This window comes from Aplidium turbinatum, chromosome 7, assembly GCF_918807975.1.
Source record: "Aplidium turbinatum chromosome 7, kaAplTurb1.1, whole genome shotgun sequence".
Classification (NCBI taxonomy): domain Eukaryota; kingdom Metazoa; phylum Chordata; class Ascidiacea; order Aplousobranchia; family Polyclinidae; genus Aplidium; species Aplidium turbinatum.
Window position 1 is genome coordinate 3987480 of NC_137478.1, and position 17470 is coordinate 4004949.

Below are 17470 nucleotides of genomic sequence, written 5' to 3' on the forward strand. Positions count from 1 at the left end.
TTCCAGTTTCAATTTCCAAAGGTTTTACAAAAGTTACAAATAAAATAAATTTTTGGCGATTTACGTAAATGCAATTATTATTTCACCAAAAAGATTGCCAAAGTGATAAAAATGCAAAAAAATTGTATTTAAAAGCGAATTAAGCAGAAAGAGAATTAAGCAATTATACAGTAATTGTAACAATTTGTACAAAAAATTAAAGCTACAGAAGTAAAGTAGGCTAGTTGTGATGATACGAATTTTAGTACAAAAAATATAAAAAACATACCTGGCAGCACTGCTTCTAAAAATACAGTTAGGCTCCCAGAAGTCCCAGTCAACTTATAATTTTATGAACAATTTGATGACAAAAATAACTAATTTGCACAATTTAATGTTGTATTTTAATGACAATAATTAATCACATTTCAGTCCAGCAAATGCAACTTTTTATATGACCGAATTTCCATTTGAAAGCCCAAAATATACAACTCATTAATGGAGTCGTAACAGTTCACGGAACGACAATCAGATGAACAATTCAGCACCGGTGCAGCTCGTGTGATATTCGTCAAGTTCTCAAATTTCTATCTCAGGCGTCGGTTACCGGACAGCCAAAACAAAAAAATACTACAATTCATTCAGAGACGCGAGGCAGTTCGGCATCTTTAATTTTCCTTGTCATCCTTGATCCTACGAACGGAGTTGCAATTTCTTAACCGCAACATCCAACTATCAGACATGTTTTTTTCCAGTGCACTAATAATATAAGGCATCTCTCTTACTCCATCGGTATTGCATTTTGCTTCTTTGTGATGTCACAAGTGTTGGCATCAGTCTGCTTGGTTTCAATATCATCTGAACGTTGCAATTGAGGCTTTGTGATAATGGATGAAGGTGGCCCTTTGTAATTCTGAGGGTTTTTTTGCAGATTGAATTACGGTTATAATATTTAATATCTTTTCAGGAATTACAGATTTAAAGGTTTTTTGCAGATTAAATTACAGTTACAATATTTAATATCTTTTCAGGAATTATTGATGTTTTTCAGACCCCTCTGATGATCCGTTTGAGGTGAAACAGGTTGTTAAGAATTCAGATAGTAATAACTATATTTTGATTTAATAATATAAGGCATGTATACATGCACCAAAAGAGACATTTTGACATAAACGATTTTGCGCAGTCTACAAATCTTTTTAGCCATAAAATATTCTGAATACTTTCACAAAAATAGAGCTAGGACAGAATGCAGTTTTAAAAATGTCTTGTCAAATACACTACAAGACTAGCTTTCCATTACTATTCGAAAAAAATAAATCTTTGCAGTTGTTATTACTTGTGCAAAAAATACACTTGTCTGCGTCTAAAAAGACGAATGGGGCGAAACTGTCATAAGTAGCACCTTTGGTGATTATCGCAAAAAAGACAAGAAAAATATTTCTGTGGTTTGTGGATCTTGCAATATCACGAAACACATCTTTAAAACTTTCAACATAACTAAACAAATTACCGGTAGTTTTCTCCATGTCAAGCTCAACACATCGAACAATCGAATTTCTTGCTCACCAATGACCACAAATTGCTTTCTTGATGGTGTTGTAGCATCTACCATTTACACACAGTAAACAATGAATGAATTGGAGAACTCTTCAGTGTTTACACACGAGAGTCTAGTGAATTTGTTTCGTTTGAAAACAGTTTTATATTTGAAAGTTAAAGCAAGATTAAATTCAATCAAAAATACAGAAAACTGCTAAAAAATAGAGGGGCACCGGTATCTTTGCAATTCGTCAGACTAGCTGAAATTTAAGAAAACAACATTCTTCATAATGCAAACGTAGAACAGTGCTTTCGGACGGAATGGCCCGTTTCGGTGAGTCCGGTCCCAACGGGGGATTTTTTCAATTTTTTTTTAAATTATCGGGTACCGTAGCCTAATTATCATTGCCGTTTTAGGGTTAGGGGTTTGGGGTTAGAGGTTAGGAACTCACCGAATCGGACTCACCAAATAGTAGCAGACCCCGTATTCACAGGCCTGTCAATGTGCAAATCTATAGCAATTACTGGAATCTCATGTAATTTTATTTCGAACTCAAAGTTAAATGTAGTTGACATTTCTTCAAATTGCTAGTAATGAGAAACTAAATTGTCTAAGTGTGATCCCTAAATCTCAATGCTGGTTTCACTTTAAAATATTGGCAAAGCCATTTTTTGAATTTCCAGCACAAGTGGCAGAGTATAGACTCGAAATTTGCACTGTAACAGTAAAGGTAGTCCCATACTCAGTTACTGAGCTTTGGAGAATGAAAAGATGTTCTCATCACACTAGACCTTAACTTACGAGATCTGGGAGGGAAGCAGTTCCTTTATCTTAGCCGCCTTCCCGGTACACGACAACTGGGCGAGACAAAGTGGGCGATGCCACCTTGGGCGAGACCAGGTGGGCGACGAGTCAAGTGGGCGACGGCCAAGGTGGGCGACGAGACAAGTGGGCGACGGCCAAAGTGGGCGACGGCCAAAGTGGGCGACGTGTCAAGTGGGCGACGGCCAAAGTGGGCGACGGCCAAAGTGGGCGACGGCCAAAGTGGGCGACGTGTCAAGTGGACGACGGCCAAAGTGGGCGACGGCAGCGAAAGTTTAGCCGGTCGGAACGGTGGTGACATATATAATTTATGTAGTTGCTTTGTGGCGTCACGGTTTATCGTGAAGCTTAAGAGAATAAAGTCATATTTTCTGTTTTAGATCATAAAATATGACTTTTTGGGAGTTTCACGATGTTAATTTGCATTGTGACATCATCTTGACACATTATTTTGCAACACACAAACCAGTCTCTGAATATTATAAACACTTGCGTTAGGTCACTAGGTCAGCCAGTGCTGAGATCTTAACTACTAAGTAGCTGGTTACGTGCATTAGACATTTGAATTTTGGCAGTGATTTTCAAGCGAAACCGAAGTTTTTAGTTAGTTGTTCGAGTGTGTTATTGTTCAAAATAGGCCTACATGTAAAAACTTACATACGAATCATTAACTACGGAGATTAGCATAAGTTTGATGCTCTAAAAATAAAGTCATATTTTTCAATTTTTAGGTCATAAAAAAATTGCCCTAGTGAATAGTAATGACTTATTAACTTAACAATGACTGTTGACTTAACAAAGCAGACCAACAAACAATTTTTTAAAAGTTGTTTAGATTTTTCATTGCATTATTTTATATTGATTCAACGTCTTTGTTTGCAGTACAACGTTTAAACATAAGATTATGGTCTGGGATTACAGACATTTGTCTTTGTTTTGATCGCATGCGTCTGTCCCACACTCATTCGATTGGTGACCTATATATATGTAGGCCACGACATTCTGGAGAAGCGTGCTCACAAATTGAAATGACCTGAATACTTCGTATAAGACATGCAAGGCAAGTCGTAGTTGTCATCACAATTCACAATCGATAAGACATTTGAATTTTGGCAGTGATTTTCAAGCGAAACCGAAGTTTTTTGTTAGTTGTTCGAGTGTGTTATTGTTCAAAATAGGCCTACATGTAAAAACTTACATACGATTCATTAACTACGGAGATTAGCATAAATTTGATGCTCTAAAGATAAAGTCATATTTTTCAATTTTTAGGTCATAAAAAATGGCCCTAGTAAGAACTGTCAGTCACAATGTGTTCCGTAAACTGCTGATGCGGCTACGCAGCGTCTAGACTAGAACATTCGGATTAAAAAATATCAGTTGACAGTTCGTACCGAAGTATTTTTCTGACTTGTTTGAACCGGTAGCTGAGTATCGTTCGAAACTCGAAAGACGCTTTCGATTGTGATGACAACTACGACTTGCCTTGCATGTATTATACGAAGTATTTCAATTTGTGAGCACCTTCTTCAGAATGTCGTGGCCTACATATATATAGGTCACCAATCGAATGATTGTGGGACAGACACATGCGATCAAAACAAAGACAAATGTCTGTAATCCCAGACCATAATCTTATGTTTAAACGTTGTACTGCAAACAAAGACGTTGAATCAATATAAAATAATGCAATGAAAAATCTAAACAACTTTTAAAAAATTGTTTGTTGGTCTGCTTTGTTAAGTCAACAGTCATTGTTAAGTTAATAAGTCATTACTATTCACTAGGGCAATTTTTTTATGACCTAAAAATTGAAAAATATGACTTTATTTTTAGAGCATCAAATTTATGCTAATCTCCGTCGTTAATGAATCTTATGTAAGTTTTTACATGTAGGCCTATTTTGAACAATAACACACTCGAACAACTAACTAAAAACTTCGGTTTCGCTTGAAAATCACTGCCAAAATTCAAATGTCTAATGCACGTAACCAGCTACTTAGTAGTTAAGATCTCAGCACTGGCTGACCTAGTGACCTAACGCAAGTGTTTATAATATTCAGAGACTGGTTTGTGTGTTGCAAAATAATGTGTCAAGATGATGTCACAATGCAAATTAACATCAAACAGCAAGCGCTATTACTAGGCTACAAAAAATAATGAAAATGTTGCTTCCAATGCTTCGTGAAACTCAGCTTCAGCGTGAGAACTCTCATTGCCTCCCTCAAATTATCAAAGTTCAATGTCTACAGAAGCTGTTTGAACTACATTTACGAAGTTACTAGGGTTCAATCATTGTATTTTAAATTTAAAATGAGAAGTCATATTTTATGAACTAAAACAGAAAATATGACTTTATAACTTCTTAAATTGACCCCGTAGCAACGTCGTTGTTTCACTGTTATCGGTTTGACAACTTTCTTCACCACTTAAAAATATGACTTTAAAGACTTTTAGTTACATCTTTCGATAACGGTTAGGGAGTATTTTGAACAATAACACACTCGAACAACTAACAAAAAACTCCTCAGAGACTAGTTTGTGTGTTGCAAAATAATGTGTCAAGATGATGTCACAATGCAAATTAACATCAAACAGCAAGCGCTATTACAGCATGCTTCGTGAAACTCCCATCCCCTCTCTTCCACAAATTATCAAATTTCAAGGTCTACAGGAGCTGTTTGAACTGCATTTAGGAAGTTACTAGGGTTCAATCATTGCATTTTAAAGTAAAAATAAAAAGTCATATTTTATGATCTAAAACAGAAAATATGACTTTATTCTCTTAAGCTTCACGATAAACCGTGACGCCACAAAGCAACTACATAAATTATATATGTCACCACCGTTCCGACCGGCTAAACTTTCGCTGCCGTCGCCCACTTTGGCCGTCGTCCACTTGGCACGTCGCCCACTTTGGCCGTCGCCCAGTTTGGCCGTCGCCCACTTGTCTCGTCGCCCACCTTGGCCGTCGCCCACTTGACTCGTCGCCCACCTGGTCTCGCCCAAGGTGGCATCGCCCACTTTGTCTCGCCCAGTTGTCGTGTACCGCCGCCTTCCTTCAGTAACTACGCCCACCAAACTTACTATACCCTGTGAATACGATAGTAGGTTTGGACTGTCAGATATAAAAATAACAGAGACTACCATACTAATTGATAAAATTGAATCAAATAATAAAATCATGACGGATGGAGGTTTTGCCCAATACACATAATGTTTTCGTTTGTTAGAAAATAAAAAGCAGACAGCTTACTGTATTCACTCAATGCTCTCTTCCAATACACTTGGTCACCCAAACGTGAACGGAACTTGGGCAGGTCTTGAAGCAATTCTTCCTTTTTAATAAGATTAAGATAAAATGCGGGCAATCCATGAAATTTTACCACTTCCAAAAGATCAGGAAGTTTATTTCTTCTGTTTGGAAGAGCATGCTTAACCCAAATCAGGATTCCTTCATATACTGATTTCACTTTGTAAACCTGTTATAAAGTTACCAATATACAGTTGAAAATTGACTGTTACGTTTATGACATCAAGTGGTCTACACAAGAAAGCGATACAAGTACAGGAAAGAGTACTCGGAAAGATCACAAAACATAGAAAATGTATGGAGTGGTAAACTGGATGCAATGAAAGTAACCAAAGGTTCCTGAAGATGTGTGAATGAAAGAGCAATAGAGAAAGCGATGTGTCCATGGCCTACGGAAATAAATGACCTAGAGACCGTGCACAAGATATATACCTGGTTACTTCTTACTGAAGTCAAGTCGATTGCAGATAAACGTGCCACTTGGCCTCTATATTTGCTTAAAATGTTTTTTTAAGTGAATTCAAAAGAACAAGTATATATCCACTTTTTAGGTTAATCTAATAATGAAGAGTACCGGTATAGTTAATTGTTTCATCCCTTTAAATTATGGAACAGCTATCGCGATAATTGCAGTAGCCTAGCAGCCATACAACAGTGAACCAGCATCACGCCAAAGCTTACATTACGTATACAGAGGCCTAAACTCAAAAAGTGCTTTTTGCACTGTTCTCGAAATGAACTGCTATCAAACAGCTATGCTTGAAAAAAAAATTGAAAAATTCCAACGTACAACCAAAAAATGTCTTATTGAAGAAATTCAGACATGAACAAAAAAAAATCAGATTCAGGAGGACATGGGTAAAGGAAGATGGTGGACTTGGATGAAATGCAAATCGCATATGTATCAGGGAAAGGAACAATCGATGCAATTTTCTCAGTGTGTCAGTGGATACGTTAGTATGAGGCAATGATATGATGGGCTTTGTGATTTAAGTGATGTAGTGGAAAGGGAGATTTGGGCTTTGATGGAGATGTACAAATATGCCATGACGGATGTAAAGTTAGAAAAAGGAAGATTAAAATGATTTGAAGTAAAAGTATGGGCTCCACAGTAGGGTGGCTCATTTTCCTTGATGTTCTTTAAAATTTTTGTCAGTTTGGAATAATATTCCATTTTGCTCACTGATACTTGTAAACCAAAATTTTTTGTTGGGTTTTGACCTTTGACCCTGGTTTACCCAAGGAGAAATTCTGAATTTTTCTGAAAAATTAGTAAATTTTGAAGTGGTTTAGCAGTATCTGAAGAGAGGATTTCTCAAAATTTGACCACGTGATTTTAACGTCACTTCCTCTGTTAACTTCCACGTGGAACATCTTCACCCTACTCCAAGTCTGAGAGTCACTAATAGTGCATGCTTTTAGTGTCATTATGGTTGATTTTACATCCTTTTTGTAGCAGTCAAGTGAATCTATAACATAGACCAACAAAAAATTTTGGCACAAAAGATGAGAGTCATTTTAGAGTATTTCAGGGCCCCTGATTCCGAAAATGCACTTAGTTTTTTCGAATTGGCTCTAGTTTTCGAGATATTCGACAATGAAGATATTTTTGAAATCGTTTTTCAAACGTTTTCAATTTGCAAATTACTTATTTTTAGCCCTGTTTACCATTATGATGTCATAATTGCACTTGTCTAGTTCAATTGGTTCATATTGCACGAAAGTTCAAAACGCAAGCAAAGGTTGAAATGAACTGTGTTTAACGTAAGGGAGACATAAATACTCAATGAAAACAGTTGTGAATCAGTAGGCCTACATCACAAGAAAAATATCCCGAAAGTCATGTGTTCATGAATGCAACTTTATATTGAAAAGGTTGGCCTACTGAAATGGATACTTGTACAAATGAAGTTTTATTCTAAGGCTCTAAGCCTTTGCTAAGGCCAAGTCGTTGCTGCAAGAAGTTTTTTTCTGGTCTATAGGCTAAATAAATGGCATATAGGCTAATAAAATATGCCTTTGACAAGTAGGATGCTGTACAAACAACCCAGATATATTTTGCTGCATGAGGCAACGCAGAGGACCAACACATTCTGCGATAGATACAGCGCTATAAAAAACAAGCATTATTATTATTACTTTGACATGAAGCTGGGTGATCAAGATAAGTCCTGGGTTTCTCCTAAAGTATGCAAACATTGCACTCAAACCCGTTTCTGGGCTCAAGGCTAAGAAGTTCAGAGTGCCATGGCATAAAGAGAGCCGTGGAATCACCATGAAAATTGACACTTCTGCACGGTGAGGATGTTCGAAGGAAGTTGGAACATTATGTTTACATGGAGTGTGCAAGGCAGTCATTGCATGGACGTTGCTATATCTGTTTTTTGTTTGTCCTCTCTAGTTTCAAGTGGTGATTTGCTTGAAACAATAGGAAAACGGGCATGACTGAGAGTAACCTCAATACCTTCAGTAATGTTTTGAAGCAAGGTCAAGTTTTTTTCTCAAAACCATTTCTACCACCTACTGTAGTAGTTAAAGATTTAGTTATCAAAAGTGGTAGCTGCAATCTTGGCTCCTCATCTCGATCAACATGGCATTCTTGACTCCAAGGCCAAGATTACGTTCTTCCGCAGCAAGGATAAAATTCTAAGCAGCTAGCCTACTTTACTGAAGAACATAACTTTGTATTCTGTAATTATATAAATGGCCTTCGTACCTTGATGGGTGTTGCTCAGTAGGCCAATCATAATAAAGAGTTACGTTTGTTCATCGATAGCTTTGTTTTGCTTATTTGTCTAGTTTGTTAAGCAAAACAATGTATGCATTTTGTTTGTACTTAGTAGCTTACTTAGTAAGTCTGAGACTGTTGAAATCAACAAATACATTAATGCAAAACGCAAGTTATATATTCTACATCTTGTATCCTCAGGCTTACTTCACATCATATTTTGATTGTTACTAGGCCAGAAAACCTTAAATAGCTGTTTGTTTGGGTTGTAATCAATGTGATTGGTTCCAAATAGCGTTTATACAACTCAGAAATGGGTCATTCCATGTCAAATCACCCAAAAAAATTGAAATTTTAAACACCACCTTCTCCGATTTTTATGGAATTTGGCACGTTTGTTGCATATGGGCAGAAACCCCCAAATTTAAAATTTTATCGCGATCGGACCATTTGTTCTGGACATATTGACCTTTGAACTTTTGACCTTTTCGACGAGGCGCCAAGTTATAAAATTCAATATCTCATTAACCACTTGACCAATACCCATGTGTGAGGTATCATATTAAAGGGAATTGACTCAGGAATTCATTTTTGACACTAAAATCTGAATTTAACTTTGTTTAGAAGTAATGACCTTTTCACCTATATTTTGACCTTGAATTTCACCTTGTGGAACAAGTTCGATTTTTATTTTGAAACACCCAAATTGTAGTCAAGGTAATGGACTATTACTTCTGGTAAAATCAGAACACTATTATTTTTCGTTTTTGAGATATGTGGATGTAAAAATTCTGTATTTGGTGAAAAGAATATTTTTTCGGTAAAAATTTTTGCAAATTCAAATATGGTATCTGAATGATTGCTAACTTGAAGTCTAGACTTCAGGACTGAATCACAAAATTGTCTCACAATAAATACATCAGAAAAGAGCAAGCAAGACATTAGATAGTGAGCACAAGAGTTTATGATCATTTTACCTCACTCAGAGCATGTAGTTAGACTTAGGAAAATTCACAAGCGCACAATTTGAGAAAGTAGTTACTGAAAAAACAGTTTTACTCTTCTGCAATGGAGGAATTAAGCGACCAATTTGGGAAAACTTTGGATATTTGCAATAAATCATATCTGCTCAGCATGTAGTTGCGCGATGATGAAGGAGTCAAAGATGGGGTATTAACTATGCACAGAATATCCTTTTCTGGTAGCCAACATCGATCTACTTGTAATGGCCACCGGAACTGAGTGGATGGTCCGTGTAGATGCATAAAAATGATTAGGAAATCACCAAACTCTTCAGATGCCTTCTCCACCATTCCTATCCAGGAAAACTCATCATACAACACACATAAGTTCGTTCCTTTATTATGAAAGGAACCTGCAACATTTCATCATTGCAAACCATAGGTTCAACATCTGAAATCGGAACCAGCTTAAGAGGAGTAGATTGAGAGCTGGATTTAAATGCTTTAAGAGTTGCCCTTGCAGAAACAAAGCGATGGTATTTGAGTGTACCTGGAAAGTGTACCTTTGAGTGTACCTATCTGTACCTTGAAAATGTACCTATCTGAGTGTACCTTTGAGTGTACCTCTTCTGAAATAGCTACTTCAGCCATGTCAACATGGAAAAAATAAATGCCAGAAACGTTGTGGAGGCACCATTCGCACATTGATGTAGCAGTTAAAATATGATCAGTGGAGGGTCTTTGGAGGCTTGCTTTACAAACAAGTCCTTTGACTGTACCTCCAATGCCATCGCAGGCACTCTTGCCATGCGAGGTGGCAAAAAAGTTCCATTCGCACTCTAGGTCAAAGTCTGCTTGGTGGTAACACAAATTGATAAAATTGTATTTATTCTTGTATTGACCATCGCACCCATCTGTAAAGTAGTGAATTTTTTCAACTTGTGGAATTTTAAGTTTCAGATAGGGGATTACATGCTTCAGAAAGTTTGCTAGGGCAACTTTTACAATAGCCTAGCCCATCATGTACGCTTCATTTTCAGTGGAACAGACACAACTTGCCATTAATTGATTTGTTGAGAAACTGAATGATTTCACAATGAGTTTTGGATTTTGATGTATCCTACACACACACACAGAGTGTGTCCCTGAAGTTCCAGCTAATACGCACCATTTTGGTCGAAGAACTGCAAATGTAGAAAACCCAACTTTGCTCAAACCAAACTGCATTTGAGTCTCATTGAAAACTGCTTGTAGCTCCTTCAAATTACATAGAACCAAATGTTTCTGGTGTTCTTCTTTTTCCCCATTTTTGTTACAAACACTTACTTTCTCCTTCGCTCCTGGACACATACGACTGTTGTCATCATTTCCATAAAAATGTATTATTTTATCCCAGAGTGTCAAATCCATAGCTTTTCCCTTCTTTCTGTCACATTGGCCTAATATTTCTATTTCATTTTTGACAGTCCTGCTCTTTTTAACCATGTAGTTTATTGCTTGAAATAGTTGCATTGTGCGCTCAATGGTGAACGGAGAGAGAGTCAGTAATTGATCACGTTCAGCATAGGAATTACTTTGTTTGAATCTATTTATCAGCTCACCGAACATAGAATTGAAGAGTTGAAGATCGTGGTTTTCATTATCAGTCTCTGATTCTGATGATTCCAGTTGAGTTTCATAGAGCTTTTCCAGACCACGCCTTAGTTTGATTGTCACTCTTTTTAGCTTCTGTTTTCCTTTCAATTTTTTGCTTGATGGTGCCAAGCCTCCAGTTTTGACGGGTGTTTCATCGAGCCGAACTAATGCAGCATTTATGTTAGTGAAATAAGCGTTTTTTTCTGGTGAACTAAACTCTGTTGTACTCATCAGCTCACTGCCTTCGGTGTCAACTGATTCATCAATTGACCCTAAACATTATATATATATATATATGTTGCAGAGCGATCATCTCCAACAGCATGCTTAACATAACAGTTTCTTCCAAATTAACCTTTTCCAGTGATATATATTTCTCCGTAATTAAAGTAGTATATACCATAATTAATTTTAAAAATGGTTGATCTGATTGTTTTGCAAAAAAATTCGCACGTATGGCCTGCGCGCATCAACTGTAAAATGCTTGCACTGATTGTGAAATTGACGCAGATGCATGCGTGACGGCATTACGTCATACACGAAGAGAAATAAAGAGAAAATCAATTTACCACTGCTATGCAAATTGAAATTGTTTTAGAATTTTTGTCTTTTATTTTTTGGTCAATAACAACATTAACAACATGGCCATTTCTTTTTTTAGGTCACTGCAAAATCATTTTGGCCTAAGGTCGAAAAAACGAAAAGCTTAGATATCGCTTCACGCCTGTTTTTTTATTGGTCAGGACTTGAAATAAGTTTGGTCACTTTTTAAATGCAGTCTAGTAACTTTGAGTCATACTAAATTATACTGCAGTTCATGATGCTAATTGTAAAATAAAGAATATCAAGTTCCAAAAGCCTAAATTTTAAGTGACAACCAAAAAAAGGTTACTTTTCATGAAATACAGAATTTTTACATCCACATATCTCAAAAACAAAAAATAATAGTGTTCTGATTTTTACAGAAGTAATAGTCCATTACCTTGACTACAATTTGGGTGTTTCAAAATAAAAATCGAACTTGTTCCACTAGGTGAAATTCAAGGTTAAAATATAGGTGAAAAGGTCATTACTTCTAAACAAAGTTAAATTCAGATTTTAGTGTCAAAAATGAATTCTTGAGTCAATTCCCTTTAAAATGATACCTCACACATGGATATTGGTCAAGTGGTTAATGAGATATTGAGTTTTAAACTTTACCGTCTCGTCGAAAAGGTCAAAAGTTCAAAGGTCAATATCTCCAAAACCATTGGTTCAATCACGATAAAATTTTATATTTGGGGGTTTCTGCCCATATGCAACATACATGCCAAATTTCATCAAAATCGGAGAAGGTGGTGTTTAACCCATTGGGTGATTTGACATGGAATGACCCAAATGTGCCTGGGATTACTTCCAGTTTTGTCTATGTAGTAAACGACACGACGTTAAATCTATAGGGGCTCAAAATTGCAAAAAAAATATTTTTGTTGTAACTCAAAAACTAAAGCCAATTCGAGAAAACTTAGTGCATTTTCAGAATCAGGGGCCTTGAAATACCTTGAAAAACATGTCTGAAATGTGGTAAAATTCGACATTTTGAGAGTAATACATGTGTCAGTGTTCATGGAGTTGCCAATTAAACCACTTTGCTTGCTACAAGTTTGTGTTACTGCCTCTTATTGTGTTCATTAAGATGCTAGAGTGCGTTAGAAGATAGCGGGTGAGCAGTTTCAGGGATAAGCGAAAATTCGATATTTTGAAAAAATTCAAACCAGGTGAACCAGGGTCAAACGTTAATATTTTTTTGTGAAATTTGGTGTAGGAGATAGATTTACCAAAAGGAACAATATTCCAAACTGACGAAAAATTTAAAAGAAAAAAAAATTTTTTTCGTGATTTTGCGCCAGCCTACTCCACAGCCACAGGACTCAGTTCTAAACCTTATTTGCTGTTGTACTGGACGAAATACCTAGGGCTGTTAGAAAAGGATTCATAAAGGAATCATACTAATATCTAGAAAAGGAGCTGGTTGGGAAAAATGTAAGGAACTGCCTGGGATTCTGTGGGAAGAGTGCTTTCCAAGATAATAAAAAATATTGAAAAAATACTGAAACATTGTTTACAAGACATGTGTAAGAAGTATATACAACGTGCTACGGAGCCAAATAATGGGCCATGAGGATCGAAGATATGAACAAGATGGAAGCAACAGAAATGAGAATGTTCCAAATAATATGTAAAAAAAAAATCCTTGAAGACTAAAATTAGAAATGAAAGTATTTGAGAGAAGACAAAAGTAGAAAGCATCCGTAAGTTTCTTGAAATTCAGTCGAGTGAGTAGAGTGCAGTTCAGTCGAGTGTAGCAAGAATTGACAGCGATAGACAGTAGACACGTGTTTCGCCCATGAGGCTGGGCTCATCAGTATCGCATCACTAATTCATGTCACATAGTTCACAACCGCTGCTTTTGTCAGTCAATTGAATCTTTACCTTTGTGGAAAGAAAACAACTAAACTAAGTGTCGCCAAGGATATGCAATGTTGACAAAGAGCGATCTTCCAGGCGTCAAACACAATACTGCTCTCTGTTCTATAGTGATTAGTCAGGTAGTGCCTACGCCAGGAAAATTGCTCCTTCTCAACATTAAGTTTAACCAGGCAAAAGAAGTAAGCCCAAAAGGAGTATTTCTCAGCCCTAAGCAATTTTTGTTTCACAATTAAGTATTTGTAGATTATGAACACGTTCAAAACTAAAACACAGACAATGATTCCAAAGAATAGTCTCCAGCTATAAAAAGGAACCAATACAAACACACCATGCCTGCATTCAATACTTTCAAGTAAAAACTTGAAATTTTGAAAAGTGGTTTTGAAACTTTTTATACCGTACCGTACTTTTAAAATGATTTCAAGATATGTCTTAACTTAGCTGCACTGTCGTGGGCAGTCTTGTTTTACCATACAACAAACGTATTTCCTTTTGTTGATTAACATGTACATTGTACACAGCAAAGCAACATTCTGCCACATATGGTCAAAGCTAGTATGGTAGATGAAACATGATCTAGGGTTTTGAAGATATCGGTTGTGTATATATAAAAAGTAACTTGATTATGAACTCACCGAAGACAATTGATCAATAGACTGAAAAAAGGTTGTAACATCAGCAAAACATAAACTCTTAAATTCTTCAGTTTTTGTAATTTCAGCTGTTTCGTTTTGCATCATCGCTTCTGCTCTGTTGCAAATCAAGTCGCAATTTAGTCGCTTTCCAACATCATTGAGGCTAAAGCAGTTTTCAACAGTGAGTGCATTGCTTAAGAAGGCTCCACAAAAACCTTTCAATTCTAAGCAAAAGAAAAACTTAGTGTAAAGGTAAGTGTTTCTTAAAATCTAAATAGCCAAAAACTAAAAAGTGGTAATACTATATTTTATCAAACTTGATACTTTTCAATCAATCCAGTAACAATTAACTAGTCCTTAAATTACCAGTCAACAGTGATTTTCTGCCATGCGAAATACGGCTCTGGTGGAATTATCACATCACAAAGTTGTTATATTATTTTTTATAACTTTCAGAGGTATTTGCTCCTGTGCGGTGGGTATACACATACAGTGACTTCACAAATCGTGATAGAGGAATAAACCTAGCTTAATATTAAATTACAATGCTGCTTCACAGGTTTAGTGATTCTTTTAATTGTAATATTCTCAAAAAATTCCTAACAATGTGTAAAATAATTCTTCATTGTGACATAATTATACATCAATTACCTTGCTAAGATCAGTCCCTAACCTGAACATTACTGAATTTACAAAAAACTGTTTAGTGTTTATTCTGCTTCAGTTCAGGTCTCCTCTAAAACAAAGACTTCCTTTGTCATGTACACTGTACAGGCTACTTGAAGACCTTAGCTGTGCAAAGCAGATAAACGTATCTAATTTCAAAACATGGCGATAGATATGTAATATGTTCCTTATCAAGTAATAGAATTAGGTAATTCTATTGTTCAAAAATTAATGTCAAATACTTAGGTGGATAAAAAGATAAATGTAGTCCATTTACCATCCATCTGCAAAAAATTAGAAGCAGAATACAAGTTTTCCACGTCTTCAAATTTTGCTTTAATTTTTCCAGTATAGATGTAGGCAAGAATGCTTTCCATTGTATCTGCATCAATACTTTTCAGGTTGGCAAACGAATCTTCTTCTTCTTTCATCTATCAAACATGCAGCAGTTTAATTTGAATCTGGTTGATAGAAATATTACACACTCCACGTAGGGATAGTAGATTACCGGGATTGTTAACTACATCCGCTTTTCGTTCATTCCGCAACATTAGAAGGGTAATTTTTTATTTTATTTACAAAATAATGTATTTTTTATGGGTTATATAAAAAGAGTGAAGTTGGTTTTGAAGTAATTTAAAGTTTTTAGTTGAAAGCAAGCCAGCAGCAAAGCGTGAAAAAAATGTCAAATTGGCAATCTACCCTTCTAATGTTGGCGGAACAACGGAGTTGCTCGTCCCGGTAATCTACTGTCCCTAACTCCACGCACTGACATATCAGCTTGTTTATTGAAGAATGTATTTTTATTATAATATATATGTGTTGTGTATGGGTTTAATTTAAAAAATGTTAATTAAAACTCAAACACAGTCATTCAAGCGTAACTTAAATGGCCTCTACTGCTCACTTTTGCACGTTAGTCTGTTTATTTGTTGCAAATGCAAGCAGTGAAGTTGGACACTTTACAATTGATCGAAGAGACTGTTTATGGTGTTTTAAAATGGAAGTGAGCCCTCAGTGGTTACCAATATTCCTAGATGAATATTAACAAAAATAGGCTGCTGGCTGCATAGCCGAGTGGTGAGAACACTGGAACGGCAATCGAAAGGGCGCCGGTTCGACACCGCTTAAGAGCATGCGGCTGTGTCTGGACACTTAAAGGCATGCCTGAAGGTGGACACGAAGATTGGCTTCCTTGCCTTCCCGTCCACTTAATCTAAATCTTCAACCACCGGGTGTAAACCTGGATACGACAAAAAAAAACAAAAAAAAAAACAATACCTTTACTTCAAATAATTTTCGAAAAAAAGGCGAAGCTTTTCCCACAATAACTTTGTGAATTCTAAAATCTTTCTCATCGACATGCAGTGTAGCATCGCATGAGGAATCGGACTCCTTCCGTTCTCTGAAATATAAAATCTGCTTTAGGGCAAATATATTAAAAAGTCAATCCCAAAGATTTTTTCATATACAGTATAGGCTACAATACTTTTCACCATTGGGTTAAAAGCACTTTACGGTACCAATTGGGTCGCAACTAATTTTTAAATATCACAGTTTTCTATTCAAATGAAAAACTGTTGATATAATTGCATTATTATTTACCTATGATGCAACAATGTAACATTTAGGATTATGCGTGGTGTCGTGTTAACAATGTCAGTCAGCCTACGTCCTTGCATGTTAGAAAGTGTGACTGGCTATTGAAAAGATAAGTAATCTGTTAAGTTTGGATAGATAGTAGCAAAGTCGCCAGCTTGTTAATTGCTAATTATATGTCCAGTGAGTTGCATTTTAAATACTGGTTAAACCAGGGTTATTATCAGGGGCTCCAGACACTTCCTGAGAGTGGGGGGGTAATTTAAGCAGGGGTGGGAATGATGTTTTGACATCGACAAGGGGCTTATTGGATTATCGCATCACATATACTTCTGGGAGGTCGCCCCCAGACCCCCTTTGCATTACTGAAAGCTTCAGTTTCTTATATATACAGCGTCTTAGGCAACATGTTTCGTGCCAAAGGCGTATTTTTTTTTCTTTTCAGCACGATTTAAAATCAAAAAAATGTTTCAACAAATCTGAAATTGCGAATAAAAGCTCTTTAACATTTGCCACATTTTTTGAAGTTTTGAAACAATTTTGACTGGAAGAGGAAACGTACGCAAAAATCCCTGTCAGTATTCTTTCTTGACTGAAGTCCTCCAAATTTTGCACTTCAGGCGATAAAAGGTTAGATTTAAAAGATCAAAAATGTTAAGGTCAAAGCTAGGCCTACATTCAACTCAGAAAAAAATAAAATTAAAGCGAAAGTGCATTAACTTTTACAACAACTGAAAATAGAGAGACATCTTGATCGATACTAAAGGAAGGCCTACCATCTGCGCGTGTAAGAAATAACACTAAACAAAAACTGGAATTTTACAAATAATAATATTATTTAAAAATAGGAATTTTACTTGACTCAGCAAATAGCTGTCCCTTGACTCAGCTATCCCTTGCAATCAATTTTAAAAGCCACCCATTGTCTCACCATCAGCAAAATCGTATGGCATGGCAAAACCATCAAGCCCCGCATGGTTCAAACAAAGGTGAAGAGAAGCTATCTCCGCGAAAAAAGCCGCCGCGTTACAACGATTCAACGCCGAAAGACATTGAAACAGTGCAACTGTAGTAGATTTCGTTTGTGAGTGGTAAAAAAGTGAAATTAAACAGTTTGTA

At 36.3% G+C, this 17470-nt stretch overlaps 1 protein-coding gene across 2 annotated transcripts in view; it reads right to left on the reverse strand.

Moving 5' to 3' along the window:
• Positions 1 to 17470, reverse strand: part of LOC145774040 (kelch-like protein 12) — a 42914-nt gene that overhangs the window by 13600 nt on the left and 11844 nt on the right. Inside the window, exons 2-6 of one of the 2 annotated variants that reach the window (XM_082585177.1) lie at positions 16034 to 16157; positions 15030 to 15183; positions 14087 to 14310; positions 5601 to 5682; positions 1493 to 1587 (exon numbers count right to left, since the gene is read on the reverse strand). In XM_082585177.1, coding sequence (XP_082441303.1) covers positions 1493 to 1587; positions 5601 to 5682; positions 14087 to 14310; positions 15030 to 15183; positions 16034 to 16157 — 679 coding nt within the window. Of the gene's footprint in view, positions 1 to 1492; positions 1588 to 5600; positions 5827 to 14086; positions 14311 to 15029; positions 15184 to 16033; positions 16158 to 17470 lie in introns of both variants that reach the window. The other variant, XM_082585176.1, reaches the window with a different exon arrangement.